Source organism: Rana temporaria, chromosome 1, assembly GCF_905171775.1.
Source record: "Rana temporaria chromosome 1, aRanTem1.1, whole genome shotgun sequence".
Classification (NCBI taxonomy): domain Eukaryota; kingdom Metazoa; phylum Chordata; class Amphibia; order Anura; family Ranidae; genus Rana; species Rana temporaria.
The window spans coordinates 690,361,008-690,375,280 of NC_053489.1; the positions used below are offsets into that span (position 1 = coordinate 690,361,008).

The 14,273-nt window shown below is 53.5% G+C and overlaps 1 protein-coding gene across 1 annotated transcript in view; it reads left to right on the top strand.

Annotated features, from left to right (window-relative positions):
* Positions 1 to 14,273, top strand: part of LOC120924755 (myosin-IIIb-like) — a 126,322-nt gene that overhangs the window by 109,832 nt on the left and 2,217 nt on the right. Inside the window, exons 26-28 of the mRNA XM_040335781.1 lie at positions 1,768 to 1,857; positions 3,669 to 3,834; positions 6,661 to 6,840. Of these exons, the coding sequence (XP_040191715.1) occupies positions 1,768 to 1,857; positions 3,669 to 3,834; positions 6,661 to 6,840 (436 nt within the window). The remainder of the gene's footprint in view (positions 1 to 1,767; positions 1,858 to 3,668; positions 3,835 to 6,660; positions 6,841 to 14,273) is intronic.

Sequence of the window (14,273 nt, forward strand, 5' to 3'; positions counted from 1 at the left end):
AAGTGAGTAGACTGAGGGCGGGGATAGCAGTGGGAAGGGGCGGGATGTGAGTAGATTGAAGGCGGGGATAGCAGTAGGAAAGGGCGGGAAGTGAGTAGACTGAGGGCGGGGATAGCAGTGGGAAGGGGCGGGAAGTGAGTAGACTGAGGGCGGGGATAGCAGTGCGAATGGGCGAGATGTGAGTAGACTGAGGGCGGGGATAGCAGTGGGAAGAGGTGGGATGTGAGTAGACTGAGGGCGGGGATAGCAGGAGGAAGGGGCGGGATGTGAGTAGACTGAGGGCGGGGATAGCAGGAGGAAGGGGCGGGATGTGAGTAGATTGAGGGCGGGGATAGCAGTGGGAAGGAGCGGGATGTGAGTAGACTGAGGGCGGGGATAGCAGTGGGAAGGGGCGGGAAGTGAGTAGACTGAGGGCGGGGATAGCAGGAGGAAGGAGCGGGATGTGAGTAGATTGAGGGCGGGGATAGTAGTGGGAAGGGGCGGTAAGTGAGTAGACTGAGGGCGGGGATAGCAGGAGGAAGGAGCGGGATGTGAGTAGACTGAGGGCGGGGATAGCAGTAGGAAGGGGCGGGATGTGAATAGACTGAGGGCGGGGATAGCAGTGGGAAGGGGCGGGATGTGAATAGACTGAGGGCGGGAATAACAGTGGAAAGGGGTGGTAAGTGAGTAGACTGAGGGCGGGGATAGTAGTGGGAAGGGGCGGGATGTGAGTAGATTGAGGGCGGGGATAGCAGTAGGAAAGGGCGGGAAGTGAGTAGACTAAAGGCGGAGATAGCAGTGGGAAGGAGCGGGGTGCGAGTAGACTGAGGGCGGGGATAGCAGTGGAAAGGAGCGGGGTGCGAGTAGACTGAGGGCGGGGATAGCAGTAGGAAAGGGCGGGATGTGAGTAGACTGAGGTCAAGGATAGCAGTAGGAAGGGGCAGGAAGTGAGTAGACTGAGGGCGGGGATAGCAGTGGGAAGGGGCGGGATGTGAGTAGATTGAAGGCGGGGATAGCAGTAGGAAAGGGCGGGAAGTGAGTAGACTGAGGGCGGGGATAGCAGTGGGAAGGGGCGGGAAGTGAGTAGACTGAGGGCGGGGATAGCAGGAGGAAGGGGCGGGATGTGAGTAGACTGAGGGCGGGGATAGCAGGAGGAAGGGGCGGGATGTGAGTAGATTGAGGGCGGGGATAGCAGTGGGAAGGAGCGGGATGTGAGTAGACTGAGGGCGGGGATAGCAGTGGGAAGGGGCGGGAAGTGAGTAGACTGAGGGCGGGGATAGCAGGAGGAAGGAGCGGGATGTGAGTAGACTGAGGGCAGGGATAGCAGTGGGAAGGGGCGGGAAGTGAGTAGACTGAGGGCGGGGATAGCAGGAGGAAGGGACGGGATGTGAGTAGACTGAGGGCGGGGATAGCAGGAGGAAGGGACGGGATGTGAGTAGATTGAGGGCGGGGATAGCAGTGGGAAGGAGCGGGATGTGAGTAGACTGAGGGCGGGGATAGCAGGAGGAAGGGGCGGGATGTGAGTAGACTGAGGGCGGGGATAGCAGTGGGAAGGGGCGGGAAGTGAGTAGACTGAGGGCGGGGATAGCAGTAGGAAGGGGCAAGATGTGAGTAGATTGAGGGCGGGGATAGTAGTGGGAAGGGGCGGGATGTGAGTAGATTGAGGGCGGGGATAGCAGTAGGAAGGGGTGGGAAGTGAGTAGACTGAGGGCGGGGATAGCAGTAGGAAGGGGCGGGGTATCTCTGCCTAGAGGTCGGATTTACCAGAAGATTGTTCTGTGTCTTCAGGGATACGGAGAATTTACTGACGGATAAAGAGGTCGGCAATTTCCTGATCCGCATCAGCCAATCCCGGGCCGGATACATCCTCAGCTACAGGTCAGTGTCATCTCCATCCGTATCCCGTGGGAGGAGGCGGAGCTCATGGTTTGGGGGCGGGGTGGAGAAAGATGGAGATTCTGCCTTCAGGTCAAATCATGAAATGGTAGATGTGATCGGGGGATCGGGGTCATCCCTACCGCCATAGATTGACAGACCCCCCCGAAGACATCCCTCATAGATGAGCTCCTCCATCCCCCATAACTGAGCTCCTCCATCCCCCATAACTGAGCTCCTCCATCCCTCATAACTGAGCTCCTCCATCCCCCATAACTGAGCTCCTCCCTCCCCCCATAACTGAGCTCCTCCATCCCCCATAACTGAGCTCCGCCATCCCTCATAACTGAGCTCCTCCATCCCCATAACTGAGCACCTCCATCCCCCATAACTGAGCTCCTCCATCCCCCATAACTGAGCTCCTCCATCCCCCATAACTGAGCTCCTCCATCCCCCCCATAACTGAGCTCCTCCATCCCCCCCATAACTGAGCTCCTCCATCCCCCATAACTGAGCTCCTCCATCCCCCATAACTGAGCTCGTCCATCCCCCGTAACTGAGCTCCTCCATCCCCCATAACTGAGCTCCTCCATCCCCCATAACTGAGCTCCTCCATCCCCCGTAACTGAGCTCCTCCACACCCCATAACTGAGCTCCTCCACCCCCATAACTGAGCTCCTCCATCCCCCCCATAACTGAGCTCCTCCATCCCCCATAACTGAGCTCCTCCACACCCCATAACTGAGCTCCTCCATCCCCCATAACTGAGCTCCTCCACACCCCATAACTGAGCTCCTCCATCCCCCATAACTGAGGTCCTCCACCCCCCCCATAACTGAGCTCCTCCATCCCCCCATAACTGAGCTCCTCCATTCCCCATAACTGAGCTTCTCCATCCCCCGTAACTGAGCTTCTCCATCCCCCGTAACTGAGCTTCTCCATCCCCCGTAACTGATCTCCTTCATCCCCCGTAACTGAGCTCCTCCATCCCCCATAACTGAGCTCCTCCATCCCCCATTACTGATCTCCTCCATCCCCCGTAACTGAGCTCCTCCATCCCCCATAACTGAGCTCCTCCATCCCCCGTAACTGAGCTCCTCCATCCCCCGTAACTGAGCTCCTCCATCCCCCGTAACTGAGCTCCTCCATCCACCATAACTGAGCTCCTCCACCCCCATAACTGAGCTCCTCCATCCCCCATAACTGAGCTCCTCCATCCCTCATAACTGAGCTCCTCCCTCCCCCATAACTGAGCTCCTCCCTCCCCCCATAACTGAGCTCCTCCATCCCCCCATAACTGAGCTCCTCCATCCCCCATAACTGAGCTCCTCCATCCCCCATAACTGAGCTCCTCCATCCCCCATAACTGAGCTCCTCAATCCTTCATAACTGATCTCCTCCATCCCCCATAACTGATCTCCTCCATTCCCCGTAACTGAGCTTCTCCATCCCCCATAACTGAGCTCCTTCATCCCCCCATAACTGAGGTCCTCCATCCCCCATAACTGATCTCCTCCATCCCCCATAACTGAGCTCCTCCATCCCCCATAACTGAGCTCCTCCATCCCCCATAACTGAGCTCCTCCATCCCCCATAACGGCTGTCTTTGCTTGCTGCTGATTGGCTGTCAGGTACTAGGACCCCCAGATTGATCCTGGATGCCCCCAGAGGTTCCCCCTTGAGAGTTTATATTTTTAGCCCCCGGGTACATTACGTCACATTTCCTCCATTGCCCCGCCCCTTCCGGTAAGGTTTCCATATCTTGGATCTCAGGACCTCCGGGCCGGAGAGTTACCATCTTCTCCATATTGTAGGGGGATGGACCGCTGCCGCCATTATATGATCGATGTGCGCTGCAATGGCTGCTATGTCATCCTGGGTGAAGATCGCGCTCACTCCTCGCTCTCCGCCCTCATAGAGTATCACCGCGTTGTCGGTCTCCAGCCCTATGGGGAAACCCTGAGAGAACCTTGTGAAAGGGTAAGTGAGGAACTTGGGTGCCCACTGGGCCAAAGGACTTAGCAGAGGTTAGGTATATGGGGTCACAGGGAGACAGCAACCAATGATGGGGGGGGGGGGCACATAACAGAGGGGCCACTGGAGAGGGTCACATGACACAGGGGCCACTGGAGAGGGTCACATGACACAGGGGACACTGGAGAGGGTCACAGGGAGACAGCAACCAATGATGGAGGGGTCACATAACAGAGGGACCACAGGAGAGGGTCACATGACACAGGGGACACTGAAGGGGGTCACATGACACAGGGGACACTGGAGAGGGTCACAGGGAGACAGCAACCAATGATGAGGGGGGGTCACATAACAGAGGGACCACAGGAGAGGGTCACATGACACAGGGGACACTGGAGGGGGTCACATGACATAGGGGACACTGGAGGGGGTCACATAACAGAGGGGCCACTGGAGGGGGACACATGATACAGGGGACACTGGAGAGGGTCACATAACACAGGGGACACTGGAGAGGGTCACATAACAGAGGGGCCACTGGAGGGGGTCACATGACATAAGGGACACTGGAGGAGGTCACATGACACAGGGGACACTGGAGGGGGTCACATAACACAGGGGACACTGGAGGGGGTCACATGACATAGGGGACACTGGAGGGGGTCACATGACACAGGGGACACTGGAGGGGGTCACATAACACAGGGGACACTGGAGGGGGTCACATGACATAAGGGACACTGGAGGGGGTCACATGACACAGGGGACACTGGAGGGGGTCACATGACACAGGGGCCACTGGAGAGGGACACATGACACAGGGGCCACTGGAAGGGTTAATATGGGAAGGGGGACACTGGAGGGGGTCACATGACACAGGGGCCACTGGAAGGGGTCACAGGGAGACAGCAACCAATGATGGGGGGGGGGGTCACATAACAGAGGGGCCACTGGAGAGGGTCACATGATACAGGGGACACTGGAGGGGGTCACATAACAGAGGGGCCACTGGAGGGGGACACATGACACAGGGGACACTGGAGAGGGTCACATAACAGAGGGGCCACTGGAGGGGGTCACATGACATAAGGGACACTGGAGGAGGTCACATGACACAGGGGACACTGGAGGGGGTCACATAACACAGGGGACACTGGAGGGGGTCACATGACATAGGGGACACTGGAGGGGGTCACATGACACAGGGGACACTGGAGGGGGTCACATGACACAGGGGACACTGGAGGGGGTCACATAACACAGGGGACACTGGAGGGGGTCACATGACATAAGGGACACTGGAGGGGGTCACATGACACAGGGGACACTGGAGGGGGTCACATGACATAGGGGCCACTGGAAGGGTTAATATGGGAAGGGGGACACTGGAGGGGGTCACATGACACAGGGGCCACTGGAAGGGGTCACAGGGAGACAGCAACCAATGATGGGGGGGTCACATAACAGAGGGGCCACTGGAGAGGGTCACATGACACAGGGGACACTGGAGGGGGTCACATGACACAGGGGCCACTGGAAGGGTTAATATGGGAAGGGGGACACTGGAGGGGGTCACATGACACAGGGGCCACTGGAAGGGGTCACAGGGAGACAGCAACCAATGATGGGGGGGTCACATAACAGAGGGGCCACTGGAGAGGGTCACATGACACAGGGGACACTGGAGGGGGTCACATGACACAGGGGACACTGGAGGGGGTCACATGACACAGGGGACACTGGAGGGGGTCACATGACACAGGGGACACTGGAGGGGGTCACATAACAGAGGGGCCACTGGAGAGGGTCACATGACACAGGGGACACTGGAGGGGGTCACATGACACAGGAGCCACTGGAGGGGGTCACATGACACAGGGGCCACTGGAGAGGGACACATGACACAGGGGACACTGGAGGGGGTCACATGACATAAGGGACACTGGAGGGGGTCACATGACACAGGGGACACTGGAGAGGGTCACATGACACAGGGGACACTGGAGGGGGTCACATGACACAGGGGACACTGGAGAGGGACACATGACACAGGGGCCACTGGAAGGGTTAATATGGGAAGGGGGACACTGGAGGGGGTCACATGACACAGGGGCCACTGGAAGGGGTCACAGGGAGACAGCAACCAATGATGGGGGGGTCACATAACAGAGGGGCCACTGGAGAGGGTCACATGACACAGGGGACACTGGAGAGGGTCACATGACACAGGGGACACTGGAGGGGGTCACATGACACAGGGGACACTGGAGGGGGTCACATGACACAGGGGACACTGGAGGGGGTCACATAACAGAGGGGCCACTGGAGAGGGTCACATGACACAGGGGACACTGGAGGGGGTCACATGACACAGGGGACACTGGAGGGGGTCACATGACACAGGGGACACTGGAGGGGGTCATAAGACATAGGGGACACTGGAGGGGGTCACATGACACAGGGGCCACTGAAGGGGGGTCATATGACACAGGAGCCACTGGAGGGGGTCACATGACACAGGGGACACTGGAGGGGGTCACATGACACAGGGGACACTGGAGGGGGACACATGACACAGGGGACACTGGAGAGGGTCACATGACACAGGGGACACTGGAGAGGGTCACATGACACAGGGGCCACTGAAGGGGGGTCATATGACACAGGAGCCACTGGAGGGGGTCACATGACACAGGGGCCACTGGAAGGGTTAATATGGGAAGGGGGCCACTGGAGGGGGTGATAAGACACAGGGGACACTGGAGGGGGTCACATGTCTGTGATTGGGTTGGGCCCTGTATTGGGATGTCATGTGATGTCTGTTCTCTATAGACCGGGAACTGGGGTCCGGACTGTGAGGAGATAAAATTCCTGACCAGAACTCTGTCTCTCGGAGATGAGAATGTTCCCTCTGCATCCAACCAATCGGAGCACAAGAAACTGGAGGAGCCCGCCCACCCCCTCCCTCAATTCCACAAATCCATCCGAAGAGCCATGCAGGAAATCCAGCAGGTGAGATCAAAGTAGGGTTCAGGGTGGTGATGATAGTAGTAGAGTTCATGGTGATGATGAGGATAGTAGTAGAGTTGGGGGTTGTGATACATTTGCCTATATGTCTCAGTTTACTGCTCCCTGCTAGCCAGGTTATTGATGTGCTAATGTCCCCTCACTATTTCTAAAGGTTAATTGATCTATTGTGTTGTGTGAAGGAGAGCTGGGTTTAAGTGGCTTGTGTTAATTATTCTGATTGCTTCATTGTGGTAATTATCTCTCTATATGCGGGGTCGAGCGGTCTGGTTGATGTATTCAGTACAGCTAGTGCTCAGCGTCATTGATGTCATTGTCTAAAGAAAATGTGTCTCAGCATCGGCCCCGTCGTGTCTACCTACTCATCTGTATGGAAGCCCCAGTGTGAGGGGGGCGGAGATTTGTCATTGTAACAGTTTTGGAAATTACATATAAGCTGTGTGTTATAACATTAAAGTCTGTGTTGTTCAAGCAGTAAGCTGGTCTCATGTGTGGCTTTCTGGGCGACTCCAGGGATATCCCTCCTCGTGGAATATTGGGGTGATTTTCGTTATGGGAAGAAGGGAACGTTGACGGGGATATCATACCGATACCGTCACAGGGGTGATGATGAGGATAGTAGTAGAGTTCATGGTGATGATGAGGATAGTAGTAGAGTTCGGGTGATGATGAGGATAGTAGTAGAGTTGGGGGTGATGATGAGGATAGTAGTAGAGGATGGTGGTGATGATGAGGATAGTAGTAGAGGGTGGTGGAGGGTGATGATGATGAGGATAGTAGTAGAGGGTGGTGGAGGGTGGTGATGATGAGGATAGTAGTAGAGGATGGTGGAGGGTGGTGATGATGAGGATAGTAGTAGAGGATGGTGGTGATGATGAGGATAGTAGTAGAGGGTGGTGGAGGGTGGTGATGATGAGGATAGTAGTAGAGTTGGGGGTGATGATGAGGATAGTAGTAGAGGATGGTGGAGGGTGGTGATGATGAGGATAGTAGTAGAGGATGGTGGAGGGTGGTGATGATGAGGATAGTAGTAGAGGGTGGTGGAGGGTGATGATGAGGATAGTAGTAGAGGGTGGTGGAGGGTGGTGATGATGAGGATAGTAGTAGAGTTGGGGGTGATGATGAGGATAGTAGTAGAGGGTGGTGGAGGGTGGTGATGATGAGGATAGTAGTAGAGGATGGTGGAGGGTGATGATGATGAGAATACTAGTAGAGGGTGGTGGAGGGTGGTGATGATGAGGATAGTAGTGGAGGGTGATGATGATGAGGATAGTAGTAGAGGGTGGTGGAGGGTGGTGATGATGAGGATAGTAGTAGAGGGTGGTGGAGGGTGGTGATGATGAGGATAGTAGTAGAGGGTGGTGGAGGGTGGTGATGATGAGAATAGTAGTAGAGGGTGGTGGAGGGTGGTGATGATGAGGATAGTAGTGGAGGGTGGTGATGATGAGGATAGTAGTAGAGTTGGGGGTGATGATGAGGATAGTAGTAGAGGGTGGTGGAGGGTGGTGATGATGAGGATAGTAGTAGAGGGTGGTGGAGGGTGGTGATGATGAGGATAGTAGTAGAGGGTGGTGGAGGGTGATGATGAGGATAGTAGTAGAGGGTGGTGGAGGGTGATGATGAGGATAGTAGTAGAGGGTGGTGGAGGGTGGTGATGATGAGGATAGTAGTAGAGTTCATGGTGATGATGAGGATAGTAGTAGAGGGTGGTGGAGGGTGATGATGATGAGGATAGTAGTAGAGGGTGGTGGAGGGGGGTGATGATGAGGATAGTAGTAGAGTTGGGGGTGATGATGAGGATAGTAGTAGAGGGTGGTGGAGGGTGATGATGATGAGGATAGTAGTAGAGGGTGGTGGAGGGTGATGATGATGAGGATAGTAGTAGAGGGTGGTGGAGGGTGGTGATGATGAGGATAGTAGTAGAGGTTGGTGGAGGGTGGTGATGATGAGGATAGTAGTAGAGGGTGGTGGAGGGTGATGATGAGGATAGTAGTAGAGTTCATGGTGATGATGAGAATAGTAGTAGAGTTGGGGGTGATGATGAGGATAGTAGTAGAGGGTGGTGGAGGGTGGTGATGATGATGATAGTAGTAGAGGGTGGTGGAGGGTGGTGATGATGAGGATAGTAGTAGAGTTCGGGGTGATGATGAGGATAGTAGTGGAGGGTGGTGGAGGGTGATGATGATGAGGATAGTAGTAGAGGGTGGTGGAGGGTGGTGATGATGAGGATAGTAGTAGAGGGTGGTGATGATGAGAATAGTAGTAGAGGGTGGTGGAGGGTGATGATGAGGATAGTAGTAGAGTTCATGGTGATGATGAGAATAGTAGTAGAGTTGGGGGTGATGATGAGGATAGTAGTAGAGGGTGGTGGAGGGTGGTGATGATGAGGATAGTAGTAGAGGGTGGTGGAGGGTGATGATGATGAGGATAGTAGTAGAGGGTGGTGGAGGGTGGTGATGATGAGGATAGTAGTGGAGGGTGGTAGAGGGTGGTGATGATGAGGATAGTAGTAGAGGGTGGTGGAGGGTGATGATGAGGATAGTAGTAGAGGGTGGTGGAGGGTGGTGATGATGAGGATAGTAGTAGAGGGTGGTGGAGGGTGATGATGAGGATAGTAGTAGAGGGTGGTGGAGGGTGGTGATGATGAGGATAGTAGTAGAGGGTGGTGATGATGAGAATAGTAGTAGAGGGTGGTGGAGGGTGATGATGAGGATAGTAGTAGAGTTCATGGTGATGATGAGAATAGTAGTAGAGTTGGGGGTGATGATGAGGATAGTAGTAGAGGGTGGTGGAGGGTGGTGATGATGATGATAGTAGTAGAGGGTGGTGGAGGGTGGTGATGATGAGGATAGTAGTAGAGTTCGGGGTGATGATGAGGATAGTAGTGGAGGGTGGTAGGAGGGTGGTGATGATGAGGATAGTAGTAGAGGGTGGTGGAGGGTGATGATGAGGATAGTAGTAGAGGGTGGTGGAGGGTGGTGATGATGAGGATAGTAGTAGAGGGTGGTGGAGGGTGATGATGAGGATAGTAGTAGAGGGTGGGAGGAGGGTGTGATGATGAGGATAGTAGAGGGTGGTGATGATGAGAATAGTAGTAGAGGTGGGGGGGTGATGATGAGGATAGTAGTAGAGTCATGGTGATGATGAGAAGGTAGAGTTGGGGTGATGATGAGGATAGTAGTAGAGGGTGGTGATGGTGGTGATGATGATGATAGTAGTAGAGGGTGGTGGAGGGTGGTGATGATGAGGATAGTAGTAGAGTTCGGGGTGATGATGAGGATAGTAGTGGAGGGTGGTGGAGGGTGATGATGATGAGGATAGTAGTAGAGGGTGGTGGAGGGTGGTGATGATGAGGATAGTAGTAGAGGGTGGTGGAGGGTGATGATGAAGATAGTAGTAGAGTTGGGGGTGATGATGAGGATAGTAGTAGAGGGTGGTGGAGGGTGGTGATGAGGATAGTAGTGGAGGGTGGTGATGATGAGGATAGTAGTAGAGGGTGGTGGAGGGTGGTGATGATGAGGATAGTAGTAGAGTTCGGGGTGATGATGAGGATAGTAGTAGAGGGTGGTGGAGGGTGGTGATGATGAGGATAGTAGTAGAGTTGGGGGTGATGATGAGGATAGTAGTAGAGGGTGGTGGAGGGTGGTGATGATGAGGATAGTAGTAGAGGGTGGTGGAGGGTGATGATGAGGATAGTAGTGGAGGGTGGTGGAGGGTGGTGATGATGAGGATAGTAGTAGAGTTGGGGGTGATGATGAGGATAGTAGTAGAGGGTGGTGGAGGGTGGTGATGATGAGGATAGTAGTAGAGGGTGGTGGAGGGTGATGATGAGGATAGTAGTAGAGTTGGGGGTGATGATGAGGATAGTAGTAGAGGGTGGTGGAGGGTGGTGATGAGGATAGTAGTAGAGGGTGGTGGAGGGTGGTGATGATGAGAATAGTAGTAGAGGGTGGTGGAGGGTGGTGATGATGAGGATAGTAGTAGAGGGGGGTGATGATGAGAATAGTATTAGAGGGTGGTGGAGGGTGGTGATGATGAGGATAGTAGTGGAGGGTGGTGATGATGAGGATAGTAGTAGAGGGTGGTGGAGGGTGGTGATGATGAGGATAGTAGTAGAGGGTGGTGGAGGGTGGTGATGATGAGAATAGTAGTAGAGGGTGGTGGAGGGTGGTGATGATGAGAATAGTAGTAGAGGGTGGTGGAGGGTGATGATGAGGATAGTAGTAGAGGATGGTGGAGGGTGGTGATGATGAGGATAGTAGTAGAGGGTGGTGGAGGGTGATGATGAGGATAGTAGTAGAGTTGGGGGTGATGATGAGGATAGTAGTAGAGTTGGGGGTGATGATGAGGATAGTAGTAGAGGGTGGTGGAGGGTGGTGATGATGAGGATAGTAGTAGAGTTCGGGGTGATGATGAGGATAGTAGTAGAGTTCATGGTGATGATGAGGATAGTAGTAGAGGGTAGTGGAGGGTGGTGATGATGAGGATAGTAGTAGAGTTCATGGTGATGATGAGGATAGTAGTAGAGGGTGGTGGAGGGTGATGATGATGAGGATAGTAGTAGAGGGTGATGATGAGGATAGTAGTAGAGTTCATGGTGATGATGAGGATAGTAGTAGAGGGTAGTGGAGGGTGGTGATGATGAGGATAGTAGTAGAGGGTGGTGATGATGAGGATAGTAGTAGAGTTCATGGTGATGATGAGGATAGTAGTAGAGGGTGGTGGAGGGTGATGATGAGGATAGTAGTAGAGGGTGGTGGAGGGTGATGATGAGGATAGTAGTAGAGGGTGGTGATGATGAGAATAGTAGTAGAGGGTGGTGGAGGGTGATGATGAGGATAGTAGTAGAGGGTGGTGGAGGGTGATGATGAGGATAGTAGTTAGAGGGTGGTGGAGGGTGGTGATGATGAGGATAGTAGTAGAGTTCATGGTGATGATGAGGATAGTAGTAGAGTTCGGGTGATGATGAGGATAGTAGTAGAGTTGGGGGTGATGATGAGGATAGTAGTAGAGGGTGGTGGAGGGTGGTGATGAGGATAGTAGTAGAGGGTGGTGGAGGGTGGTGATGAGGATAGTAGTAGAGGGTGGTGGAGGGTGGTGATGATGAGAATAGTAGTAGAGGGTGGTGGAGGGTGATGATGAGGATAGTAGTAGAGTTGGGGGTGATGATGAGGATAGTAGTAGAGGGTGGTGGAGGGTGATGATGAGGATAGTAGTAGAGTTGGGGGTGATGATGAGGATAGTAGTAGAGTTGGGGGTGATGATGAGGATAGTAGTAGAGGGTGGTGGAGGGTGGTGATGATGAGGATAGTAGTAGAGTTCGGGGTGATGATGAGGATAGTAGTAGAGTTCATGGTGATGATGAGGATAGTAGTAGAGGGTAGTGGAGGGTGGTGATGATGAGGATAGTAGTAGAGGGTGGTGATGATGAGGATAGTAGTAGAGGGTGGTGGAGGGTGGTGATGATGAGGATAGTAGTAGAGGGTGGTGATGATGAGAATAGTAGTAGAGGGTGGTGATGAGGATAGTAGTAGAGGGTGGTGGAGGGTGATGATGATGAGGATAGTAGTAGAGTTCATGGTGATGATGAGGATAGTAGTAGAGTTTGGGTGATGATGAGGATAGTAGTAGAGTTGGGGGTGATGGTGAGGATAGTAGTAGAGGGTGGTGGAGGGTGGTGATGATGAGGATAGTAGTAGAGGGTGGTGGAGGGTGATGATGAGGATAGTAGTAGAGGGTGGTGGAGGGTGATGATGAGGATAGTAGTAGAGGGTGGTGGAGGGTGATGATGAGGATAGTAGTAGAGGTTGGTGGAGGGTGATGATGATGAGAATAGTAGTAGAGGGTAGTGGAGGGTGGTGATGATGAGGATAGTAGTGGAGGGTGGTGATGATGAGGATAGTAGTGGAGGGTGATGATGAGGATAGTAGTAGAGGTTGGTGGAGGGTGGTGATGATGAGGATAGTAGTGGAGGGTGGTGATGATGAGGATAGTAGTAGAGGGTGGTGGAGGGTGATGATGAGGATAGTAGTAGAGGGTGGTGGAGGGTGGTGATGAGGATAGTAGTAGAGGGTAGTGGAGGGTGGTGATGATGAGGATAGTAGTGGAGGGTGGTGATGATGAGGATAGTAGTAGAGGGTGGTGGAGGGTGATGATGATGAGGATAGTAGTAGAGGGTGGTGGAGGGTGGTGATGATGAGGATAGTAGTAGAGGGTGGTGGAGGGTGATGATGAGGATAGTAGTAGAGGGTGGTGGAGGGTGGTGATGAGGATAGTAGTAGAGGGTAGTGGAGGGTGGTGATGATGAGGATAGTAGTGGAGGGTGGTGATGATGAGGATAGTAGTAGAGGGTGGTGGAGGGTGATGATGATGAGGATAGTAGTAGAGGGTGGTGGAGGGTGATGATGATGAGAATAGTATTAGAGGGTGGTGGAGGGTGGTGATGATGAGGATAGTAGTGGAGGGTGGTGATGATGAGGATAGTAGTAGAGGGTGGTGGAGTTCATCCCTTCCCACGGGATTATGGGAATTATGTACGAAGATTGTCTTCCTCATTCATTGGCTATCGGGTTATACTGCCGCCTACAAGAGAATTGTACAATGACAAACATTATGGCCGGGATTCAGAGAGATCGGCGTATCTTTAAAGCGGCGTAGCGTATCTGATATGCGCTACGCCAACGTAACATAGAGAGGCTCGTACTGTATTCACAAAGCACTCGCTCCCTTTCTTGCTCCGGCGTAACGTAAAATGGCCGGCGTAAGCCCACGTAATTCAAAGTTACGGCATGTAGTATTATAATGAAGCGTGACCCCATGTAAATGAAGGGCCGAACGAACGGCGCATGCGCGCGCATTCTCAGAATCACGTTGAATTTACTCCCTAAGATACGCCGGCTCCATTCATACAACGTGAACGTAACCTACGCCCAGCCCCATTCACGTACGACTTACGTAAACGAAGTAAAATACGACGGTTGTTCCGACGTTTCCGACGTCCATACCTTAACATGATTTTACGCCTGCTTCATGAGGGGTAAATTTATGCCGGACGTACGCCTTACGTAAAGGGCGTAGCTAAATGCGACGGGCGCAAGTACATTCGTAAATTGGCGTATCTAGCTCATTTACATATTCGACGCGTAAATCTACGGAAGCGCCCCTTGCAGCAAGCGTAAATATGCACCCAAGATACGACGGCGTAGGAGACTTACGTTGGTCGTATCTTGGCAAAATTCAGGCGTATCTCAGTTCCTGAATAAGCGTATAGATACGACGGCGCACATTTGGACTTACGACGGCGTATCTGGAGATACGTCGTCGTAAGTCCTTTCTGAATCCGGGCCTAAGTATCCCCTCCCCCTCTACCCAGCCCCCGGGGGGGGGGGGACGTCTTTTTCTATATGCACCACTTCAGT